This window comes from Panthera tigris, chromosome C1, assembly GCF_018350195.1.
Source record: "Panthera tigris isolate Pti1 chromosome C1, P.tigris_Pti1_mat1.1, whole genome shotgun sequence".
Taxonomy (NCBI): Eukaryota; Metazoa; Chordata; class Mammalia; order Carnivora; family Felidae; genus Panthera; species Panthera tigris.
The window spans coordinates 72,883,964-72,910,044 of NC_056667.1; the positions used below are offsets into that span (position 1 = coordinate 72,883,964).

The 26,081-nt window shown below is 37.3% G+C and overlaps 1 protein-coding gene across 7 annotated transcripts in view; it reads left to right on the forward strand.

The window, feature by feature from the left end:
• The window catches only part of HS2ST1 (heparan sulfate 2-O-sulfotransferase 1), a 168,275-nt gene extending 143,274 nt beyond the window's left edge, over positions 1 to 25,001 (forward strand). For 5 of the 7 annotated variants that reach the window (XM_007079160.2, XM_042997757.1, XM_042997756.1 and 2 more), the window contains 5 exons: positions 1,064 to 1,149; positions 10,289 to 10,427; positions 20,948 to 21,045; positions 22,517 to 22,674; positions 23,690 to 25,001. In XM_007079160.2, the coding sequence (XP_007079222.2) occupies positions 1,064 to 1,149; positions 10,289 to 10,427; positions 20,948 to 21,045; positions 22,517 to 22,674; positions 23,690 to 23,919 (711 nt within the window). In that variant the 3' untranslated portion in view covers positions 23,920 to 25,001. The remainder of the gene's footprint in view (positions 1 to 1,063; positions 1,150 to 10,288; positions 10,428 to 20,947; positions 21,046 to 22,516; positions 22,675 to 23,689) is intronic. The other 2 variants (XM_042997755.1, XM_007079161.2) reach the window with 1 other exon arrangement.
• The last annotated feature ends 1,080 nt before the right edge of the window (positions 25,002 to 26,081 follow it).

Genomic DNA, 26,081 nt, shown 5'->3' on the forward strand with positions numbered 1-26,081 from the left:
TCTGCCCTACCAACAGGCCTTTTCTAGGAGGCAGCCATCATCATTCAGTGCTATTAATTTATTGACTAATCTGGTAGAAGTGGTCCAGAATATTTCCATATGACTAACTATTCTAAAACGTAAATGAAAGATTGATAAATTGTCAGAAGTATGCAGTTGATAGGCCTGTGCTTTAGAGGCTGTGGTCACAGCTTGCAGATGCTTTCAGTGCAGTTTAGGGTGCTGGGCCCCCTACTCATTAGCCCTTCTCTACCCCCTAACCCGCCCCTACACTATATCTAGTCCCTAGAAGATTCTTAGCCACTTGCTGTTTATCATTCAGAAATTTCCTTATCAAAAACAGATGCCATTTTTCTTTGAGAAATTGTGTATCACTGCTCTTTTATAGCTGGTGATACTTAGGCTTATCAAGTTCTGTATTAACCAGTTCTTTAAATTTTTAAAATATATTTGCAGTAAAAGAATTTTTTATTAACTAATCTTTTGCATACTTTTAATTCCAGCAAATTAAAATAGTGATAGTGACATATTTAGATTTAAAAAATTTTTTTCTATATCACATCTCTAATTTTATTAACCTTTTTTATCAACAATCTTATGATATCTTTAGTTCTTTAAAGTTCTCTGATTAATCATCATCTTTAATCATTTTGGTTTAAGGATTACTTTTTTTGTTTCATTCTTTGAGCCATTAATACGATTTTTTGTGAATAATGAGTTTCTGGGAGTCAAAAACAGACTTGAGCGCGTGTGTTGGTACCCACCCTCCCCTCACCCCTTGTGAATTACTCACTGTGCAGCATTGTAAATGATTGCATTGTGTGGGTTTTTCAGGCTTCTGTCTCACTCTTTTCTGAGTGTGGTGATAATAGCTCTCTCTATGATGAATTGGTAATTACAGATCACACTGTGCTCTTCTTAGTTGAAACCTGTGTTTCAAGCTCTGTAATTGTCAAACTGGTGTGATTTGTTTTAAAAGCCTAAATGGAAACTATTTTACTATCATCAAATTTCATTTTTCTTTAAGTTGAACTTAAGTAATGAGTGTGTTCTCCTATTTTAGGTACGCTTTGTAAAGAATATAACTTCCTGGAAAGAGATGAAACCAGGGTTTTATCATGGACATGTTTCTTATTTGGATTTTGCAAAGTAAGTTATACCTGAAATGACACACTGAAGAATGCTTTGTACCTTAGCAACCTAAAAAGACACAAATGTATTAAATTGTTACTATTTTGATTTTTAAAAATGTACTACTGGCTTGCCTTTGCCACTTTTAGATAATGTAATTTAAATATACCTTCTAGTGTTTTACTGCCCTCTAGTGTTCATAAATTGAAAATTGTCATATTAATTTTGGAAATTCAAATTAGACTAAATGCAGGTAATACTCTTTAAAGTTATTTATCACTATTCTGTTTATGTGTCTTTTACAACTAAATGACACTATTTTAGGAGAGCCCCACGTTTTAACCTAGAGGCCAGTCAGATTCTGACTTAACATATCATTGACCGAGAACTGAGAAAGCAGAGAACCCCATCACACAGTTTTTGGTTTCCCAATGCCTCTGCATTTCAGCCAAGGCATAGGAAAGTATACACTTTCTTTTAGGCCACCTTGTGTTTGTTTTAAAATTGTGGTGTATTCAAAAGAGACTGTTAAAAAGACGGTGATTTTCCTTTATGGTGATTTGTCTGAAACGAGATAAATAATTCTCATTTTCCATATTTTTGGGGTGGAATGGGTTCAGGGTATTCCTATCATAATTCTCTCAAGAAAAGTTCATAAAACTCCAGGCATTTGCATGGTATGCAAGTCCTGTGTGGCTCCCCCTGGAGTCTGTGCCATATTAAGATACTGTTCCAAAAACTGGGCACAAGGTGTATTCTAAACATGGGCTACTCTGTGAATCCATTTGAATGCTTTTTCACAGCACATAGTGTAGCATTATATAGTAAAACCTCAAATCCAAATCTTTTCCTCAATAACCTGTACTAACTTCAAAGACACATCTAAAATGTATTTTTAAAATGATTTAAGCTCAGACATGGTCCCCTCAGTCATTTCATTAGCAGTCATGACTTCAAAGTAATATACTGTCTTGTGTTTGTCAACTCCAGAGAACATTCTGTGTAAAATTTGAAAATTAAATTGATATCCCAGTCATTTTAACTTCTTGAATTTGAAAAGAAAAAGAGTTGAGTGAATTATTACTGATTCAGATACTAAACCTTAACTTTTTGAAAAGCATGTAATTAAAAGGGAATCTCCAGAATATTATGTACATGAAATAATATATTCTTATTTCTAGCTCCACGGTACTCAAGATGTTTCCGTAAAATGGTAGCTTTAAAGTTAGATGTACATTTTTCTGTAAATAATTCATAATGCAATATTGAAAACATTTTATGGGCAGCTTTAAAATAAACTAATTATTTTTTCCTTGCAGAGGCACTGAACCAATTTCATAAACTCGATTCATATGCATATTTTCCCTGAGGGCTGCATTATCCTTCAATTGAATGTTTGTTACTCTTTCACCTAAATGATTTATTTTTTCCAAATACAGCTTGGTTTCTAATACTTGAGGTTTCCATTATTAAAATAATATATTGAGTGCTTTTGCTTTTGGCAAAAGTCTTGTACTTGAAGCTCTGGTATATGCTAGGGTTCTTGCAGATGAAAAAGTTACAAAATTTCTTGAAAAGATTAATCTCATTTATTAAATACTAACGAATATTTAAATGATTTTGAGTATTTTCATAATGGGTCTCATGCTATTAGAGGTTAAAAATATTGTAAAACATTTCAACAGACTTTTACAAGATTTTAAATAAACACCTAAAAGAAATCGCCTAGAGGAAATGTATTTTGATGTATATCATCAAGAACTATGGTAGATGTAACTAGTATCTTTTAAAATAAATTTTAGTGTAGCAGGCATACTCACCATGAATGACTAAGAGGAAAGAAACATAACCTTACTAATTTTTAAAATGCTTTATTCTTCAAAATGTATTCTGGACTGCCATAGTACTTTGTGGAGTCCACTAAAATACTTGCCTTTAGGAGAAAACAGTTGAATTTGGTGAAAGAAATATTTAATCACATAGCTTTTCATTTGTTTTAAAAGAGTCCCTGAAAAGCATATAAACTTAGTATGTCCCCAGAAACCCAGGAAGCAAGATAAAGAAATAAAAAATGAAAAGTGGTTTCTGGTTTAGACCAATCACTAAGAAACACACATTTTATATGTAAACCTATATGTGCTCAAGCCATGTTTTGGTTATATTTATCTGGTTTTATTCAGGACTTTAGCATAATAACAGAAATATCTTTGTTCCAAGTTTGTATTCCTGTCCTGTCTTGCTCCTTTCTGTCTTAGTCTCATTCTTGATTTTTTTTTTACTCTCGATTTTTTTTAGCATATTTCCTCATTCTTTTTAGTGTACAATTACGTTTTTTTGCTATTCAGTTAGTGAACACCATAATTTTAAAATAATGCAGATATGATCATTAATGTCATGAATGTAGAAATTTTCCACTTAAAAAATTGTATAGGTTGGACATTTTCAAAATGTCCTGAGTATAGGCCACATGAAGTTGAATAAGTTGTAGTTCTTGTCTTCAGTGAGTTCACTGAAGCCCCATTTTTCCCCCAGAATTATGTTTTATTATAAACAGTGAAAATATTACAGATCATCCTCCCTTTTAAATTCATACTCCTAACCAGCACCATCTATTACCTCCACTTTGACTTTTTTCAGATTTTACAAAATAAAAACATTAGAACATCTCTTTGCTTTATTTCAGTGACATTTGCCTTTATAGAATAATATTCAGCTAAAAGAAAACTGTTCATGCTGGTTTCAATCAGTCTGCTGAGATTGTCCATGACCTAGCTACCTATGGCTAACATGTCGGTATCTGTCTTAGCTATTTGGAAATGATTTTTGGTACAGCAGTTTTATTCAGGTACATGTCAGGTGTGTACCTTTGTGGTTGTCCCCAGGAAAGAGTATGGGTTTTTATCACTGTCATTTGGTTTGTCCACATCACCCCTGTTGTCTTTTTCAGAACAATTAAGGTCAATCAGTAAAGCACAGATACGTCAGGACAAGAGACACATAACTGAGTGCTTCACTAGGTCTAAGGTATCCTAGAGAGTAATAAAGTGACAATATTTTAGGCCTAATATAGTTTGTCGGTCTATAGATTTATGTGAGATTGTCCATTTTACCCTGTAATTCTCTCCTGAGCCGGTTGAAGTCAGCACCATTTTCTATAGCTTTCAACAAATACGTCACAACACTAGAGAAACATTCCTTATTTTAATCATTACAGGCAATATGCGAGAGTTGCCATTTTATTGACCTCGTACCACCAGCCCTTTTTACAGCACTGATCCTGTAGACTGCTAGGGAGCTGTCTCTGAAGCCAGCCAGACCTGCAGTTAAATCCCTTCGGTTCCTTACCGGCACGTTACTTCAGGTCTGCGTTTTCCCCGTTTATAAAGTGAAGATAATTAAAGTAACTACTTCATGGTGGTTGTGAGGATTAAATATGATAATGTATATGAAGCAGTAGGTTCTGTGTCTCATGCAAAGCAGTGTTATGTTCTTTTAAAATTCTGTCTCCTTTCATTTATCGCATTGTCCTACCGGTGTTTTCTTCTTCTCCCTACCTGAATCTGTGCTGGCCCTTCCTGTTCCCAGCTAAGGTATTGCTCAAGACTCTTGTCTTTGCCTCCATTATTCCCTTTTGGGAAGTTTCCCCGTGTTTATTTATCAAGACATGGAAGCCAGAACCTAGAGTCCTCTTGGACAACCCTTTTCTTCACCACATACTTTTAATTAGTCACCAGGTCTTTTGAGTTTGGCTTCTTTCACTTAGCATAGACTTTTGGCATGCATCCAATTTATGCATATTGGTAGTTAATTCTTGGATGAGTAGTATTCCATTGTGTGCATATGCCACAGTCTTTATCCATTCACCAGTTTCTGCATACTTGGGTTTCCAGCTTTTGTTGATTATGAATAAAGCTGCGGAAACATTTGCACATAGGTTTTCTTGTGTTTTTGTTTTTTAATCTTTATTTATTTTTGAGGGAGAGAGAGAGACAGAGTGTGCACAGGGCGGGGACAGAGAGACAGGGAGACACAGAATCCGAAGCAGGCTCTAGGCTCTGAGCTGTCAGCGCAGAGCCCGACGTGGGGCTCGAACCCACAATCCGTGAGATCATGACCTGAGCTGAAGTCGGACGCTTAACCGACTGAGCCACCCAGGCGCCCCTGCACTCAGGTTTTATGTGAACATATGTCTTCGTTTCTCTTGGGTAAAAGCTACAAGTGGGACTGCTAGATTGTATGGTAACTCTAGGACACTGCGGAACTTTTTTCATGTGGCTGTGTTACTCTGCAATCTCACCAACAATGTATGGGAGGCCCAGGTGCTGTGTATTCTTGCCACCATTTGGTATTGTTAGACCTTTTTTTAATTTTTTTTTTAATTTGGGCTATTTTAATAGATACATAGTAGATGAATGCCCTTTTTAAGAGATAAATAATTACTACAAAAATCACAACATCACCAGCGGAACCAACAAATACCAACAGGTCATATGCTATTTTCAAAACAAGACACTGGGAACCTGCCACACTGGGGAGGACTTGAAATTTCTGTGAACCCTTTAGGGCTAAGAGAGTCCGGAATAAATATATATTAGATGGGAGTGTCCCATCTAAGCAGTGAGACTGCTGCTTTCCTAGAGATGTTACACCTAGTATGAAGCAGAAATCATAAAGCATTGTGCTTCCTGAAGGCTAGTCAGCCCTCTTTGAGATCTGTCCAGCTTGTTGAAAAGGTTCCTTTCAGATGTTCTGGGTATGTACTTGCTCTGTTGACAATTCTTGATGCCTGCTCATCTGTCCAAAATATGTAGGGTGTGGTTGTAAAGAAACGAGCCGAGTTTGTGTCCATGCTTTGTCACTCCACATATGCTGATGTGGCAAGAGCAAGGTTCCTAAAATGTCTTCTTACCAACCTGCTGCTCACATTAGACTTTTGCCTTTTGATCTTTATAGAACATTACAGATGCCTACCAAATGATGCTGTTCTTTTCCTAGGAAGATCATGTTCTAACAGGTCAATAATAATAGTTTATATTTTTTGGAATGAAGATGGGTTGTCTCTTCTTCCACCTGAGCCCTCCTGAGGAACAGTTCAGATGCCTGGTCAGGTTAAAGGCAGAGTTTACAACCATAGAACACTTCCCCCTGTACAAAACTACCTGGTTGGCAAAAGAATTAAACCCACAAACCTAAAAGTATGCCTGTTTCCTAACCAGCTGAGCTAAACAGCCCAGTTGCTGTTTTTACCATGCCTGTTTTCTGTTAGAATCTCTTGCTTTCTTGTCTATATAGCCATATCCTACCTTATAACCATACCCTACCTTATAAACAGTAGTCTTATCCATCTTCAGAATGAGTTCACATGTATTTCATTGAAATCATACTTCATACAGGTAAATGCCATCCCAAGCCATGTTCCAGAAAGTCATCTTCCAGACAGCAAGGAGAATTTGGTAAAGTGTCCTATCCCCTTTTCACTGCCACTTGGTAAGAATTGCTGTCTGTCCCACATGTCGGGGACTAGGGGGAAGGAAAAAAGCGGAAGCAGTGATGGAAGATGATACGGGAAGGAGGGAATTCCCAAGAGAATGACTCAGGGCCGTCAGTGGCTAATAATGGAGAAGATGGTAAGGGGGTTCCCAGGAAATCCCACAGTCTGAAGATTGGAGCCCTTACCCCATGGTCTTGTACTTTCCCTTCCTTGTTGCTTCCTGTTACAAGACTTTCCACTTATTTCATGTAGCACCTGTGTATTCCTGATGCCTCCCCACCTCTTCTCACTACTGAGTGCACTGTCCCACAGAAAGGCTTCCTAAGTGGTTACTTCCCAATAGTCTGTTCAATGTAATTCTGTGATATTTGACACTCGTGTGTCTGGCGCTGTGCTAAATACTAGGAACAAAGCCATGAACAAGAGGGAAACAGTCCTGCCCTCATGGAGCTTCCAGTGTAATGCCCAGTGTGACAGTGCCATATATTTGTAATGATATTGTTTCCTCCTTTAAAACATTGTGAAAAAAAATTTTACTGCATTATTGGTTTTATAGTTTTATGAGTTGTTCACTTAAAAAAATGCATCCCAATTCTGATCAACAATTCACAACTGTAATATTGTAATTAATGTTTTAGAAAAGGATTCTCTGTAGTTTTCAGTATTTCCATGTGAACACAAATTTTAGTGACCTTAAGTGTTAATGGTGAGAAAAGAACTGAAATTCAAGACAGCTGACCACTTTTTACACACAAAACAGTTCTTGTAGAATACAGCTTATTTGTAGGTTAGAAACTTCCTGTTTAGTTAATTTTCAGTAATTTAGAGACTGAAAGAATCCAGTTATCCAGGCACCTTGCTTTTTCTCTTATCTATAGTCTCTTTCACTACTCATTTGCTTAAGAATTAAGTATAAAACATTTATAGAATGCCCGCTGTGTGTAAGACATTGATTGCAGTAGGCAGAAGTAAGGGGGAGACATGGTTGGTTAGTTTAGCTATTTGCTTTTTAGTGCCTTCAGAAGAAGATTTTAGTAAGAAGGGAAATTTAAATTCTAAGCTATTCACTAAAATGAAGGTTTCTGTGGACAGATGAGTGGACATACCAGGAGTGGTTTAAAAGAATAAGCAACTTTCACTTGTCTCTTACCAGAGTCCTACAACCCAGGCTTAGTTGTATCATTTCTCATCGTGATTCTTATTTTCAGAGAGATTGTTAGTATTTTTCTAATCTTTCAAATTAGTACTAATTAATCAGTGGGCAAGTATTTATGTATACTAGGCCTTGTGAAATCTATAAAAAGAAATGTAGAGTACTGTGCCTATTCTCAAATGGTTGATCATGGTGCTAAGGAGAAAATTCTCCACTTACAAGACAAGCATGAGTAAGATAAGCAGTGGATAGACTTGCCTGAGAGCAGTAGCTCCTGGGTGCAGGTGTCCGTGAAAGCAGATAGTACCGTGTGCCACAGGCTGTCTAGACTTTACAAGATTGCATTATTGGCCCTCTGTGTTTTGCTCCAAAACAGCAGCCAATGGTTGTTTTTCCCCCTCCTGCTTTATTGAGAGATATTGATATATGTTGTGTAAGTTCAAAGTGTACAATGTGATGATTTGATGCACGTATATATTGTAAAATGTTTACCACAGTAAGGTTAGTTAACACATCCTTCCCCTCAAATAATTTCCATCTTGTTGCTGCTGTTATGGTGAGAACTTTTCAAAAATCGATTCTCATAGCAACTTTCAAGTTTACCATACAGTGTTGGTAACCACAGTCACCATGCTGTACATTACATCCCATATCATGATACGTCCCTGCTGACTCAGTCAGGCTGCCGTCCTGATGCTCATAAAGATCTACGGGGCCCACATGATCTGCATTTCCTCCACCCCACCCCCTTCTCTCTCCATTTCTGATTCTGCTGCAGCCAGGCCCATCTTGCTATTCCTTGAGAACACCTGGCACCTTGCTGCTTAAAGGGCTTCATACTCCTGGAGTTTCATCTTCCTGGAACACTTTCATCTACATGGCTCCCTCCTATCATCACCTAATACTAGTGAGGCCTGCCTGGAAAACCCTATTTCTGAATTGTACTCGTCCCACCTCTCCTGGCAGTCCCTGTTCCTTTCCCTTCATTCTTTTCCTTAGTATTTTTTACTATGTTTATGTTGTCTCTCCCAAGTAGAGCATTGGCTCCACAAAGCCGAGGAATTTTTTTTCCCATGGCTGTACTCTTCATATTATAATAGTGCTGGCATATGCAAAAAAGTATTTCTTTAAATTAATTAATGTGACAGAAAAAAATGGAAAAATGAGACTGGCATTCTGGTTAAGGAAGACCGAATGAGCAAAGGCATGCAAGGAGGAAGAGGAGTAACTGTGATAGGTTGGGGGAGGTAGAAGAGGTGGGCCTAACCATAACAGATAGCTGGCTTCTTCTTTGAGGACAGTTAAAAATACAGTTAGGTCAATAAGGTGGTGCCTGAGACATAGGCCAGAAGACATTAGCAGCCAGGCAAAGGAGTTTGGATTCGATGTCAACATAAACAGTAGAGTTATTTATTTCATGTTTCTAAGAAGAGTGATCTAATAAATGGTGTTTTAGGAATATCAGTTGGGAATTGCTCTGAAAGGTAGGTTGGAAGGGAGAAACACTGATGCAAGAAAACCAACAAGGTTATTGCAGTAATCCAAACCGGAGACCTTGGGAGAGGGCGGTGGTGGAAGGGAAGGGAATGATGAGGACAGGTCAGATCTGTGGGGAAGCCAACAGCAGAAAAAAATCAAAGGACTTGGTAACTGTACTAAGTGAAGAATAAAGGAAAGTAGAGATCAAGATAACACGAAGGTTTCAAGACTGGGACAAGTGAGGATGTTAGAACAGGAGCCAGCTGGACAATTCTAGGGGCTGCATGGGTTGCTAAAGTAAAAGCCTTCTGTGTTTCCTTTGTTCCTTCAACTCTTTCTCATTCCCCAAGGAAACAGTGCTGAAACCAAATGGCTTTCACTCTTGTCTTTAAAATCAGCAAGAGCATGGGGCGCCTGGGTGGCTCAGTCGGTTAAGCGTCCGACTTCGGCTCAGGTCATGATCTCACGGTCCATGAGTTTGAGCCCTGTGTCGGGCTCTGTGCTGACAGCTCGGAGCCTGGAGCCTGCTTCAGATTTTGTGTCTCCCTCTCTCTCTGCCCCTCCCTAGCTCACGCTCTCTCTTTCTCTCTCAAAAATAAATGAAGATTTAAAAAAATAATAATAAAAATAAAATCAGCAAGAGCAGAAGGTTGACTCTAGTGGTCATATTGTGTGGACTTAATGCTGTATCCGTTGATAATGTTTGTCTGGTTTGGTGGGCCAGAAATGAGAAATCATTGCTATATAAAATTAAGATGTTTTATGTAATTCTTGCCAGTAAAATTTTAAAAAATTATTTTTGTTCAAATTTCCCTTCTTTATCTTCAGCAGTGATTTTTAAATTCTTATTTCCTGGTTATTATGTTGTAACAAATAATCATAAACTGTTTCCTAATCTCCACATAGTCTATTTTATTTAAATAAATGCACATTCTTCTTTCCATATAGAAGTAATACCTCAAACTTACAATTTCAGGACACCCCAAAACAAATGACAATATAGATTTCACCTTTTACGTTTTGTTCTGTTTCAGATTTGGTGTGAAGAAGAAGCCAATTTACATTAATGTTATAAGGGATCCTATTGAGAGGCTAGTTTCTTACTATTATTTTCTGAGATTCGGAGATGATTATAGACCAGGGTTAAGAAGACGAAAACAAGGAGACAAAAAGGTAATAGTTAAGTTTTAAGATGTTTATGAAAGTAATTGTTTATCAACTGCAATTAATAATTGCGTTTAAAATTTATTATTCATTATGAAGGTACTACTAGCTTATTGTGGAAATTTTGAAAAGAACCCAAAAGTATAAAGAAGCAAAAGTAAAATATAGTTGATATTTTGGAGTACACATAATTTTTTGTCACTTAAAAAATATTTTACCTTAGTTCTAGAGCTGAATATTGCTTTTACAATAGTCCTAACTAACCGTTTTCTATGAGACCATTATAATTATTCATTCGTATGATGGTTTTGAGTAAGTACTTTGGTTCTCTTAGTCTTAATGATGGCAGTATATATTGATTTGTGCTCATTGGTTTAGGAACACTATTTCGCTAAAGCAGCTGTTTTCTTCAGGCAAGATGCGAATAATAATCTTATTAATAAGCACGTTCAGATTTGGGTTGTCTTCTATTTAAGTGCTCCTCCAGAGTAGCACCAGAGTTATTTTTCTGAGAAACCAAACTGATTTGTCAGTTTTCTGGTGGAACACCTTACTGGGACCCCATTGCTCACAAGTCTGCCCAAGGCACAGGAGACACCATCTGATGAAACCCAAGACCGACTTCTCCTGCCTCATTTTCCCTCAGGCACCCAGTGCTTCAGCCACATGAAATGTCACCATCCTCCAAACTTATTATTCCTTCATAATTTTGGCACACGTGTTGTCCCCATATTTAGAATGTCTCTCCTTCACTCTGGAAAACTGTCCACTTTTAAGATCCGGCTCAAATGTTAACTGTTCGACAGAGTCTTTTCTGGTGCCCCATAAGCAGTTAGCCGTGTCCTTTTTAAGGCTCCCGGGGCACTCCATTCAGACCCTTTTTTAAAGCATTTATTTGTGATATTTGAGTTATTTGTTTACATGTATGTCTTCTCTAAAAGCTTGTAAACTCCCTGAAGCAGGGGCTGTATTTCATTCCTCCCTGTTTCCCTAGTGTTTAGCACAGTGCCCAGTTCATCTGTTAAGTGCCTGGCAAATGAGTTGAATGAGTGAATTCTACACCTTTTAATGTATTCTTTTACGTAAAGAATTGCGTAATCATGATGCTAGATACTGGATATAATAATTAACATCCAACAATTACTTTTTCTCTTAAGTTAGATGGGCTTTCTGTATCATGTGAGCGGGTGATTTTCTTTTATTTACTTTCTTTATAAAATCTAATAATAAAACTCTTTTGTGACCTAGTACTTTACAGTTTATTGATAGTTATTTCTAAATTCACTTTAATGCTTCTTCCTCCTTTCCTTCCTTTAGTGTTTTAAAAGTTTAGCCTTCTCATTTACACTCTTTTTACTCAGTAAATGTTAGTATTCATCTCCCTCCTTTGACCAAAGGAATATTAATGTCAGTAAGGAAAAGATTTACAGTCACAGAGGTTCCTACATGCACTGTCTGTCACTGTCAGCCCTGGATACCATGCTTTAGTGGTTGCTGCCCTATGTAGTTTGGGGAATTAGGTAATGATAACACTTAACATAACAACAATAATAGTTCACATCTATTGAGTGCTTATTGTGCATCAGGTACTGTTTTAACTTACATATATGTATTTTTTCAGGTAGCCTGTACAGCATTTCTGTAGGGTGGGTACTGTTATTGTCTCCACTTTACAGATGGGGAAGTTGAGGCACAGAAAGGTTAAGTACCGTGCCCAGTGTTAATGCTACCAGTAAATGGTAGAGCTGGAATTTAAACCCAAGTACTCTAATTCCAGAGCTCACAGTCTTAAGCCCCCTGTACCCTTTATAAAGGAGGGAGGGAATGCCAGATGCTACCCAACATTTGTATGTAAGAGTTGTTCCAAAGTGGCATTTTCAATGCCCACAGAAAACTTCAGGCATTTTCCTTTCATATTTGAAAGTTTCAAGTAGATATGCCCTCTCAAGCCTAGAGACTTAACCATTCTTCCCCCTGATGTTATAGGGCTTGGTTTGTTTTTGTTTTTGTCTTTTTATGTCATCATAAAATACATATTAATACATATCTGTATTTAGATGTAATATTAGTAACATCAACACAATGCTATGACCTTAATTCTCATGAGTACAGGGCCACATACAAATGCTGTATTACAACAGTTACTTCATCTTTTGATAGGCAAAATGGACTTTTTGGTCTTGAAACGTATTGAAATATACATTTTTAATAATTGGCTTCTTTCTCATGACACAAGTGTTGGCAACATTCTCGGACCTAAACCTGTATGATGTTGTTTTATTACAAATAACTCCATATCTAACTGGCAAGAGCTTTCATTAATTAATAAACTCGTATCCATAGAGTTGATAAGACTGCATGGCATATAACATTTTTTAAATGGCAGGGCACTTGAAGATAAGGGGGATTAAAAGGTGGCTGTGATGACGCAGGAAGTACCTGGCAAAGGTTGGAAGTACCTTGCATTGGCTTCACTTCCATTAAACTGTATATTGTTGACACCTCAAGTGATGCTTGGAAGCATATCAGATAATATGCAACTATTATGTTTTAAACTGCAGTACTCCATAATCTACATTGCTCCCTCCTTACACTGCCAAACAGTCATTTCAAACACATTTCAGGCATATGCGTGCCTATGACAGCTTTCAGTTGATCTTGTAAGGAACAAAAGATTTATTTGGGAAATTTCAAATACTATGTTCTTTGTATTTTGTAACTGGAGTTTTGCTTAGTATAATCCCTGGCCAGCATCTGGAAAGTAGGGATATTAAATAACCTAAAGATAAGCAATAAAAACCTATATAGAGAAATCAGTGATTCTCAAACTTCATAGTGTCAGAACTCCTTTTGCTCTTAAAAATTATTAAGGATCTGGAAAAAGCTTTTGTTTGTGTGGGTTACAGCTGTTGATATTTAGCAGTATCAAAAAATGTATCGATTTGCTGGGAAATTTAGAAAATACTAATTTAAAGGTAACAGTTGGAAGCCCATCATATGGTATCATAAATAATATATTTTAGTGCAAATAACCATTTTCAAAAAAATACAGAGTTGTATTTTACATTTTTGCAAGTTTTTTTTACAATATCTGGCTTAATATGGACAGTTGGATTTTCATATTTGCTACTGAACCAGTCTGTTGAATATGTTCCTTTGGTTGAAGCATATAAAGAAAATCCAGATTTGCACAGATATGTAATTGGAAAAGGGGGGATTTTAATAGCCTTTTTAGAAGATTGTAGATGTTCTTCTTAATATTACACTAAAACCTGGCAAGTAGTAGTTTCTTAAAGTCTTTGAAGTGTGGAATCTGAAAACACAGCAGTGAATTTTTTATGCTCTGCTACATTAAAATCCATTGATACATTTTATACTTTGAATGGATTTTTTAACAGAGCATAATTTTGTAACATCATGCTTTGGTCATTGGAAACATATTCACACACACTGAGTTATGTGGACCTTCCAAATGTTGACGTATTTGATTATATAGTACCAGAATATAAGACTGTTCATTGATATCACCACTGATCACATCAGAGAAGTCTTTAAGTATTGGGAAACTGTCAAACTTAGGGTGGCAGATCAAGTTTTCTGAAATTTTATTTTTTTGTTTGAAAGCTTAACTTTTGTCACTGCCACAGAATTCTCAGCCTCAACACTGTTGTTTTGGGCCAGACAACTGCTTGTTGTGAGGGGCTGCCTATACATGTAGGATATTTACCAGCAGCTCTGATCACTGACTAGCAGCATCCCGTCCCCCCCCTTCCCCCCCGCCCCCCGCCACCCACTGTGAAAACCAAAAATGTCTCCAGACATTGCCAGATGTCACCATTTGAAAACACTGGGCTACTAACACTGTCAGTTGTTTTCTGCCGAGTGACAGGTACACTGTTGATTTGGAGAAAATATTTACCAAATATCCAAGTTTGAATAACCATGGTTTGTCTCTCAGTCCTTCTTTCAATGTAGGCCTTCCTGTGGCTTCTAAATAATATTAACTGCACCTATAATTCTCATCACTCACATTTTCTAAATATGTAAAATTTATTTTATAAATCTTTCAGCTTTGAACTCCCCTATAGATTGTTAAACATTTTTTATTAACTATTGTTTTATTAGCAGAACACCAAGGTGGGGTTATTCTTAGAGTAGTTAACTTGCTCTAAATAACAGTCTGAGAAGGAGAGTCAGTTTATGTTGTTAAGTACTCAGTGGTCCCAGGGATTACAATTCCTACCCCAATTTATATTCTTTTTATTTCTTACTCTAAATTAACTAGACTTAATTGACAGCTGCTGTATAATAGTGAATTTAGGATATTCTACCTAAAAATATGTGTTAACTTATAAAAGATAGTAATGAGTTTAGAAGAAATCCGTACTACCTGATCCTGCCATTAACTTACAAAATATCGCCTCTGAAGTTCTTAGCAATTCACAACCCCCTGACCATGGTTTGTATATAGAGCATGAATTTTATTATTCTGTCTCATAAAGGCATGTGAGAAATTACTGTTTGCATAGAAAGTATTTTATTATATAGAAAAAGCATCACAGGAAAGGAATATAATTCTTTACAGCTCAGTAAAAGGTACACAACCCAGAGTCAGCCTTGACTTGTCTTCTTCCCAGGTTTCTGATTGAACCATAGGTGTTTCCTTTCACCAAAAGAGAGAAAACAGGAGTTGAAGAAAGAGATGATGAGTTCAAACTGGACATTATCTTTAGTCATGTAGAAGTAAGTGGAGTTAGCCACTAGAAATTGTATTTGTATCTCAAGAAATAGGTCTAAACTAAACTATAGATTTGGGAGTTAGCAACATTAGGTGGGAATTGAAACAAGAGATTGAATGAAATTGCACTTGGAAGACATATAGAATGTGAAAAGAGGACCAAATGAAAAAGAAAGAAGAAAATGAGGGGGAGCAAGTATGTAGTTCCGGGGGCTGCTGGCGTTTAAGGGGTAGACAGAGAAAGAGGAGCACGGCCAGGGGGACTGAGGTCCAGAGAATCAGGTCCTTGAATGCGGTCCTTGAAATAGATGGGAAAATAATTTCCATTGCAAAGAAGTTAGCGCATTGGGGATTTAAAACTGTCCCTTAGATTTGTCAATGGGGAGGTCATTAGGGATGTTTGAGAAAGTAATATAAGTAGAATCCAAAGGGTCAAGGAGTAACCGAGAAATGAAGTTAAGACTGAGAGGAAAGACTACTCTTGAGATAGAAGTTTGGCTTTAGAAGGAACAAAACACATCAGGAAATGTTTCTTTAAGATGACAGACACTTGGGCATATTATGTATCCAAAGGGAGCAGGGGTGATGGATGATACAGGAGAGTAGAGAAAATTGATGGAGCAGGGTCTTAGAAAGGGGTGAGGATGGTGTGCAAAGATAGGAGAAGGAAACACCTCCTTAAAGATGAGGGCAGCAGGGGGCTAGAGATGCAGATAAGCTTTTGTCTAAGCAGGAAATGGAGGGAGCTTACTCTTAGCTTTGGTTTTCTATGTAAGTTCATTTGCAGAAAAGGGTTTGAATGTAAATATAATTGTCATCACTATCAAGCATCAAATTTTGATTAATTTTTTTAAACTTCGATTTTAAGAGTTAAATATCTAATCTAAATAGTCTAGAGAATATTTGGACTTTCATGCTTTTAAAAAAATATCTGTATCTTGTTGCCAAAAAATTGTTCTTTCTAAACAGAGATGGCTTTTAAGTGAAAAAGGTGATCATAATTTTTTGTTTCTTTGGTGTACTGAACCAGGTTTTGTGGGAGAGGAACAGAATCTGGAGTGTTTTTATTTGTTTCTGCCTTTTATCTTAAGGGCTTGAAATTTTATAAGAGAAAAAGATTTATGTATAGAAAATCCTATTTCTGAAATAGGACCAAATGTGTGCAAAGCTAATAAAAGCTAGCAGGTAAGCAGGAAAATTTTGATGACCATGCATTTGAATGACGTGTTCTGCTGTGAATACAGAAACCCAGGTACTAATGTCACCGTAGAGGAGTCAGTGAAACAGCTCATCTCAATTAAAATCTTCGGGGACCAGTTTATCAGGGTGATGTGCTAAAGACGGCATTGAGTTCTCTTAATTTGGTTTCTCTTGCTACGAAATGCTTTACTTTATTCATCAAATATTTATGTAGAAATGGGAGAATTTCCGTTATGCTAAGACATGGCACACTCATGTACGTTCACCAGTTTTTTATTACTCATAGTCCGTTGTTTCCTCCACGTCTTCCTTGCTACTGGCCATGTTCAGATCGTCTCTTTTAGTTGATGGGAGCAAAACTCTGCCCCCAAATGATAAGAAGGAACCACACAGGAGGCAAAACCCGATCTGTTTTTCCACCTTTATATTGTCTAATAAAATACTTGGTAGGTGAATTAGTTAAACTAGATGCTAAGCTTCTAAAAGAAAGAAGTCCAAATAATTTAAATAATATTTTTATACTTAAAACCCTAAAAGTGAGGGGCCCAGGCTCTTAGAGCAACTTAGCTCCACACTGTTATTCAGGGACCTAGGTTCCTTCCATAGTGTTATTGTGCTGTTCTTTAAGACATTGTCCTTATGTGCTTGGTTGAATTTGGGTCACCACTATATCTGCCTTCTCGCTTGTGGGAAGAAAGGAAGTAGAAGGCAAGCAATTTCCTTTTTTTTTTTTTAATTTTTTTTTAATGTTTTATTTACTTTTGACAGAGAGAGAGAGAGAGACAGACCATGAGCGGGGGAGGGGCAGAGAGAGAGAGGGAGACACAGACTCTGAAGCAGGCTCCAGGCTCTGAGCTGTCAGCACAGAGCCTGACATGGGGCTCGAACTCCTAGACTGCGAGATCATGACCTGAGCCGAAGTCGGACGCACAACCAACTGAGCCACCCAGGAGCCCCGCAGTTTCCTTTTAATAACCAAATGACCCAGAACCTGTTCACATCACTTCTGCCTCCAATGCACTGACAGGAGCTTAGTCACATGGCTATACCTAACTGTAAGAGAAGGTAAATTTCTATGACTCTGAAAGAATGGATTTTGGGAGACTCCCAGAATGGGCTAGCAGATTTAAAATCACTGGCCAAAAGTAGATTTGAAGAATATCTATACATTTTTTATTTGAAATACAAAAATACTTCAAGAGTTGAGCACAGGAATTAGGAGTTGGCTAACTATAGAATTTAATACATGCTTATTCATTAATCTGTTTTAATTCCAATAGTGGATAAATTCCCAAAGTTGTCCACAGAGCAACTCTGGAAACTTCTAATACTGTAGCATTTAGGGGCGCCTGGCTGGTCAGTCGGTAGAGCATATGATCCTTGATCACAGGATTGTAAATTCGAGCCCCACATTGTGTGTAGAGGTCACTTAAAAATTTAAAAATTAAAAAAGGAAGAAAAAATACTGCAGTATTTTAATATCCCAGTTTCTTATATTTAAGCAAAATCTTTTTAATGTTTGAGTCTTACACAAAATGGTGGTAGAGATTGTGCATTCACCCACAATCACCTTAATAATTCATTTATTTTCTATCTGGGACTTTAATCAGATAGAGGCGTAAAGGAGCAGAGCGCTTCTTCTGAGCTTCAGAGGCACCTCACTATGATCTAGGATCTTTTTTAAATTGGATAGGCATGGAGTCAGAAACCTTCCAATATATCATCACTCAGTTCATTGAGCCAAAGATTTCTTGGAAATTGGAACATGGTAGAGATACATACATCAGTTGTTTTATTTTTATGAGCTACAAGTTGGCATAAATGATAATAAAACTACTTTTTAGAAAGTGACTTAGGCCAGCACATCTAAGTCAGACCATCTAGTAAGATTGAGAAATAACATTATGGCCACTAAAATGGGGTTTATTGAGTCTGAAGAGTAAACTGAGGTGTTTTCACTTTATTTGTGTATATATAATTTGTGTTTGTGTATCTAGCTATAGAGAGATCCTAAGAGAATTTGAGAGAACTCTAAGGACTGTCAAAATGCTTCATGAAAAGATGTCACTGCCCCTATCTTCGTCCTCACTGGAACTGTGCCTTTAGTATTTATGTAAGTTCCCTGCAGTGCATTTACAACTACTGATTATGCAGACAATTTGCTTGGCAGTAGATTGTGTGCGGTAAAGGACACAAATGCATACTGCATGATCCCTCAAAGAACTTCTCTTTGTAGTTGAGGAGAGAGAACAACACACATAAAAAAAAAAAAATTACATGAAGCAAGTTCTTCAGGTAAAGATATATATGTAGATACACATACCTGGATCCTAAGAGATGGCTATTACAAGGCAGTATATCATTGATTTATATGAGTCCAAAGAAGGTAAGAGTCACTTTGGGCCAGAATCATTGGAGAGAGTAGCTTCATGTAGACTACAATGGTGGAAGGAAGGCACTTTCAGAGGAAGTAAATGTAGTCAACAAAAGTATATAGATTTAAGGTACGTATCACATGCTTGAGAAACTATAAAACAGGCTAATCTGGTAAAGGTGGAAGTTACACATAGAATTAAGCTAGACTAGCATATTGAGGGCAGAGTATGAAGCATTTCTTAAAGCCAGAATAAAAAATTTGGATTTTTTTGTTGTTGTTGACACACCGGAAACCATTGAAGGTTTCTGAGTAGAGGATGTTAGAAGTGACTCCTTCCACTAATCTGATGCCTGTACAGAACAGGTTGAAGGGAGGAAGGTGGGGGAGCCCATTAGAAAGTGATTGTAACAATGGAATCACAGCATTGTGGGACCCTGATAAAAGCAAGGTTGAAAAAAGAAAAGATAGATTGGAAAGACATGACCTCAATGATGTTAGGGGAGAGAGAAGAAGGAAGTGTTAGGAAATGTTCTGAGATCTTCAGTCTGAATTACACAGGCAGTGTAGTTCTGTTGCCTGAAGTATTGAGTATGAGGTAATAGTGGAAATTCAAATGAAAATGCACATGAGGTATTAGAAGATGAGAAGTAATGGATCTGGAGGTACAGATTTGGAAGTCCTTTGCCTAGAAATTATAAATGAAGCCAAGGAAGTAGGAAATGTGAATAAGCTAAGGAAGGGAGTGGGCAAAGAGAAGATAGTTAAGATGAATTTCCATAACTATTAGGAGGACCAAAACATGCCTTCAAAGAAGATAATAATAATACATTCAGAAAGGTACAGAGAACCAGCAAAGCCAGAAAGGGTAGTGTCCAAAGAAGTAAACAAGAATCTCTTAGGGGCAGAGAGACCAGGAGATTTCAGAAAGGAGAGGGTGGTCAAATGCTGTGAAGGTCAAGGAGAACAAGAACCAACAAGACATTGTACTTGACTATTAGGGAGGAGGGGAGAGAGACAAGCACAGACATGGATACATTCTGTTTATCAAATGCCTACAGTGAACCAGTCGCTGTGGTAGATTCTTTTACATCCATGATTTTATTTCTTCCTCAAAGTAAGATCCTGTCCTGCTTTTTTAGATAAGGAACAAACACAGAACTTAGATTTTCTGGATTCAGGGTTCAAACCCAAGTCATAGATCTTTTTACTGTATCATGGAAGAGGTCATCGGTAAAAGAAATGGGCAGATTGTGGACTGTGTTTGCTGTTGTCTTTTGAATGTTGCCAGAATAAAGAGACCACCCAGCACTGGGTGTAAAGATTTTTTTGCCCTGTTCTCAGATTTTTGGTTGAAAGGGCCCTTTGAGTTTATCTAATTGCACAGATTAGAAACTGAGGTTTGGAGTCCTTAAAGACTTACTTGAAATATGGTCAAACCTGCTTCCAGAAACTCAAGAGCCTTGACTCCACTCTTTCACACTTTGTCCTCTTGGAAATAACAGGTGGCATTTGTGGGTGTCTTATCACCACAACCCGAGTTCCCAAGTTTGCTCTCTGGTATCTCAGTGTCATTTCAGGTAGACGGGGCCTACTGTTAAAATGCCTGTGGCAGATAGTAAATGCTTGAGGAAGTGGAGTTGATTAATTTTACGTTCATACCCTGTGAGTCTCTTTCCCTTTTAATTAATTCAGTCAGATACCATGGACAGGAGGGCACGCAAGTCATAAGTGTCTGAAGTCATTTCTGCTTTTTGTACAACGAGCTTTTGTTTGCTTTAATGAGAAAAGGAGAGAAGACTTAAGTGTAGCCCTACTTTATATTCTCAAATGGTTATTTCACATAGAGTAGCTTTAGCTTTATTTTTATTTAATTTCCTTTCTAAGGGGGATAGAAATTACAAATACACAAATTCAACATAAACCAGTATTTACACTCAAGGACAAATTATATGAAGCGGGGGAGAGGGTTCAAGTCATGCAGTTTAAAAAAAAAGCCCTCTTATATACATTGGCATAAAACAAAGACAGGAGGAAAATCCATGTATTTTCCTCAGTATCTTAAGTATATTATCATTACCCACCCATCTCTTTAGTTCACTAGCTCATTCCACCTGCTGTTCCTCGTGTATTTAATGACTTACTTACCCTGTTAGGGTAGTTGATAGGTGAGACCTGGGTTTAGGGCTCACGTGTGCTGCTTTGTGTTTATTCCAGACCTTTGATGAATGTGTAGCTGAGGGCGGCTCAGACTGTGCTCCGGAGAAGCTCTGGCTTCAAATCCCATTCTTCTGCGGCCACAGCTCGGAATGCTGGTAGGGAGATAAAGCTTAAATTGATGCTCTTCTTTGTTTTTTCTAGCATCTGTATTTCACAAGTGTGAATGTATTCGTCAAGGGCTAAGTATAGGGAAATTAGTGAAAGACCAGGCTAAAAATAACATGTAATTAAGCAATTTCTAGTTTTATAGTTACCTTTAAGTGCATTGAAAAGTTTCTTCATACATCTTATCCTTGCAACGTTTTCTCAGTTGCTGGTTTTTATTTTTTTAAATTTATTTCTTTATTTTGAAAGAGGGAGAGAGACAGAATTCCATGGAGGCCCATTTGTGCTGTTAGCGCAGAGCCCAGTGCAGGGCTCAGGCCCGCGAATTGTGAGATCATGACCCAAGCCAAGATCAAGAGTCGGACACTTCACTGACGGAGCCACCCAGGCGCCCCATCAGATGCTGGTTTTTATTTTTTTGTTTTTGGTGTTACATGTTTTGCTCTATTCCAGCAGAGCTCTTCATTTAGAGTTCAGGGGTTATTTCATAAACCTTGTTTTCTCCTAAGCTTATTGTTTTAGCCACTCACGTTAGATCAAGAAAAGGCTTAGTGGGTAAATCATTCACCAGGTTTTACTATTAACTGACTTTTTACTTTGAGAGAAGCCAACATTATGGTTGTGGTCTAGTTTACCAATAAACGTGAGGTGGAAAATAAAAAGATATTTTATCTTCAATAAAGAGTTTATTTCCTCAGCATGTGCAGAGTTTACAGTTTAAAAAAATGACACATTTTTATACATATTTATATGTTCTAATCAATCATTTTAATAGGAAAACTAGAAAGGAACACAAAGTTAGTATCTTCCTTAAAACTGTGGCGAGAAATGCAAAGAATGCCTTCATTCTTTTCCTCATTGTTTGAGACATGTTACTGGATCACTGTGCACCTTAAGTTCTTACTTAATAGATTATATCAGAGCATAATAACAGCATAACAAGCATAGGAAGAACATCTTCTCAATTTTTAGTCATTTCCTTAGAACAGGGATTGACAGATTACAACCTGGAGACCAAATTTGGCCCATCACCTGTTTTTATAAAGTTTTACTAGAACACAGCCATCTCCGTTTATTTACTTATTGTCTGTTTGTATTCTGCAAAAGCAAAGTTAAATAATTGTGACCAAGAACATATGGCCTGCAAAGCCTGAGGTATTTATTACTCTCTGGCACTTTACAGAAAAAGTTTGCCGACCTTAGAGCAATAAAGGGTATTGCTCTTTTGACATTATTGAGAAGATTTTAATTGAACTTCTTTAGTTTGTTCCATAGATTCATAGAAGTGGGAGGGACCTTTGAAATCAAGTACCCCTCTCCCCACGAGGAACATTAATAAAAGAGCATTAAGGCTTTGGATGGACATGTGTTTGTTTCCTCCATAATACATAGGGTCAGGGGCATCAAAAGTTCTTAGCAGATTTCACAGCCAGGTTTTTAATTCCTTTTCTTTGGTTTTAGGAATGTGGGAAGCAGGTGGGCCATGGATCAAGCCAAGTATAACCTAATTAATGAATACTTTCTGGTGGGAGTTACTGAAGAGCTTGAAGATTTTATCATGTTACTGGAGGCAGCTTTGCCCCGGTTCTTCAGGGGTGCTACAGAACTCTACCGTACAGGTATACAAAGGATGGGTTTCTTTTGTAAGCTGTCCTTAACTTTGTTTGCAACTTGAAAAATATGTGTGATTTCAGTTTCTTGAGTAAAGCACAAGAAATAAGTCCAGAAAAGCAGGTATATTGCCTATTTCTTCTTATCATTTTCAATACAAAACAGTGCCTGGCACACACACACACACACACACACACACACACACAGACACAAAATATTTTTTGAATAAACATGCATTAGATGATAATTAAAAGGCATTGTAGGAATAGTGGAAAAACATCTGCAGAACCAGCCTTAGTTAGAAATGTGTAATATTAACTAATTGCAGATACCAAACATTATGACCATATTGCACCTTAGATCTACGGGCCGAACGCTGTTTAAAGTAGGGGTGGGATGGTGAGACTGAGTAACGTTCATGACGATCATCAGCATGTGCTGTGTCTGTCATGGCTAAGTGTGCTTCAGCAGCCTTGACAGTGTGACATATCCAAAAGTGACAGTGCTCTGGTCCAGTCTGATTCTGATTTTTTTCCCCTGTTCTTTGCGAAGATGCAGTCTAGCAACTCTTCCTAGAGTATGCATGGGCCCTAGCTTCTAACACATAGAGAATGCAGGTTATGGTAAAACTAGCATTTAGTTTGAATATTTGAATATCTAACTAGCATTTAGTTAGATATTTTGTCTTTTTTTTTTTTGTCATTTTTTAAAAATAAACTAGTCAGAACACCAAGCATTTGAGACTACAGCATGTAAGGTGACAGCCTACTCTTTACTGATGGTGATCCTTATTTTTATTATTTGACAACTAATTAAGTCTGTAAACAGGTTGAGGATTTACATTATGAAGGAGTAAATCACAGTTCTAGTAGGTTCAGGGCACCATTTTTGTCTGAATGATATTAATGCAAAACGGTTGTTACCCGCCCTTCAGTGTGCCACGTTGACTTCATCTTTTCACATAAAGAAGCATCCATCGTTTGTTCTCACAAGTATTTACCTCTTCTCTTTCTCATTTGTAAGTAGGAAAGAAATCTCATCTTAGGAAAACCACGGAGAAGAAGCTCCCCACTAAACAAACCATTGCAAAACTGCAGCAGTCTGACATATGGAAAATGGAGAATGAGTTCTATGAGTTTGCTCTGGAGCAGTTCCAGTTCATCAGAGCCCACGCCGTACGAGAAAAAGACGGAGACCTCTACATCCTCGCACAAAACTTTTTCTATGAAAAGATTTACCCTAAATCGAACTGAGTACAGGTGTGACTGTTCGATTCTTGAACTAAAACTTTGACCCTGTCTTCACCTTAGTTCTCAGCTCTACAGCTCTGTTGCTGATAGGTGTATGAGACAATTTGTATTGAGCCAAGTTAGGAAACAGACAGAAACACCGAGGAAGTAGATACTGGCTGGTAAGTTTCAGTGGCCTGAGAAGTTTAAGTTTCAGCCTTTTTTCCTTTCTTTCTTTCTTTCTTTCTTTTTTTTTTTTTTTACCCCCCTGGTTAAATTTTCGTGGGAGTTATAATCTCCTGCCTGGAAAAAGCCTACACATCACCTAAAAATCAACACATAGCAGGTCTAGTCAGAGGCTAAATACAATTTCACAAAAAAGTTCTGATACTCCCTTTTTGATAAAGCATTTTTTTTTCAACTATGAATGAAGATGAGTCCATTTGCTACTTCCACCTTCACCTGGAGGTTCGAGATACACACCTGTACCGAATAGCGTTATTAACTGTTGGGCAGTGTGTGCTTTGTTTTCGTGAATCCTGTCTCATGAAATTTACTGGAATGTTTGATCCTGTTTGCTGAGAATGTCTCTGCTGTAGTTGGAATTGCCCATATTTATGTAGGCCGTTTTAATATTCTTTAAAAAAAAAAAAAGATCTTTAGTGTTAAAGACCAATTTTAAAATAATCAAAGCAGTATTTCTCATTCCTGTCTCCCCAGTACCTAAGACAGGGGAGACACTTCAAAGAATGCTGACGTTTTAGTTTAAGACTTCCACACATTAATATCAAAAAAGTAAGTTTAGTATTTGTTCCCCCATGGGTTATTTGTAAAGCAGTAAACTGACATTGGTGATTCCATATTATAACTCCATTAGTGAGCTGTGGTATGGGTAGGATTTTCCTACTTCTTCTGTACTTTTACTTGTAGACTATTTTTACTAAGGTGCTTTATAATGTGTTTTAAAGCATTGCATTTACAAAAAAAAGAAAGGAAAATGCTGTAAATATTGCATATTTTATGTATTTGGACCAAAAGGTTAGACGTAATTAGATAAAAGTGGTTTTGCACCCGTTTTATTAAGTCAAGTAAAATCATCAGATCTGTTCTTGTAGTTCTCATTTAACTTTACTGTTAAGACATCACTGAAATGAACTTCAGTAACCTTTCAATTTTGATACACAGTACATTGTTCATAATTGGGGCAGTAGCTATAGTGGAAGGAGTACTGGACAAGGAGTCAGAAAATTTGATTTCTGGTCCTGGCTCTGCCGCTTATCAGCTGTGTGATCTCGGGCAAGTCACTTAACCTCTCTTTGCCTCAATTTCCTCATCTTGAAATGAGGATACTAATACCTGCTGTACCTACCTCGCAGGGGTGTTGTGAGGATTACATGAGATGGCATGTGAAAGCACTTTGAAAACTGTAATGCGCTATATAAACATAAGGTATTATGGAAACATCTTTAACATATGGTTTCCTACCATTCATTTTTTTAACAAAGAAAGGGAAAAGTCCACTTATTAGCTGGTTGGGGGAAAAAGTGAATCTTGATAGAAATTTGTGTTTGATAAATATCTTCTCTGTTTTATCTTCTCTGTTTCAACAACTATGGAAATACGAAACACCTGTGAACTAACTCTTAAAGATTCATGAACAGCTGCTTGAGTTCAGGAGGTTCCCTGTTTGAAAAAGACTTTCTTAGCTGACTCAGGGCAGGGTACAATTTGCTCTTCAACTTTGGAGAGACTTGTCTGGTTTTATTTTCCATTACCATTCAGAAATGGTAGCTTTTTTTTACCTCTGGTTGTTCAGGTATATTTTGCAGAGTTTCATTACCCTGTGCATTCTTTGCCATCTTCCCCTTCTTGGAGTAACTGAGATAAGATTTTTAGACACGTTTTCTAAAAGAATAATCTTTACTATGTTTAGTTTAAATAAACACTATTCCTGAACAAGTCCTCACAAACTAGGCAAACATTTTAGGCAGACTACTCTAAAGGTTATTAACCGACGGGAGGTGAGGAGGGAACACTACTTAATGAAAAAACATAGACAGATTTAAAGAAAAGCTAAAGGAAGTTGGTGGAAAGAATCAGTTTAGCGCCCTTCCCTCCCACCTCCAATAATAGGAGGATATTAAGAGAACATTGGCAGGCATACTTTTCTTACTTGGCTTTCTTTC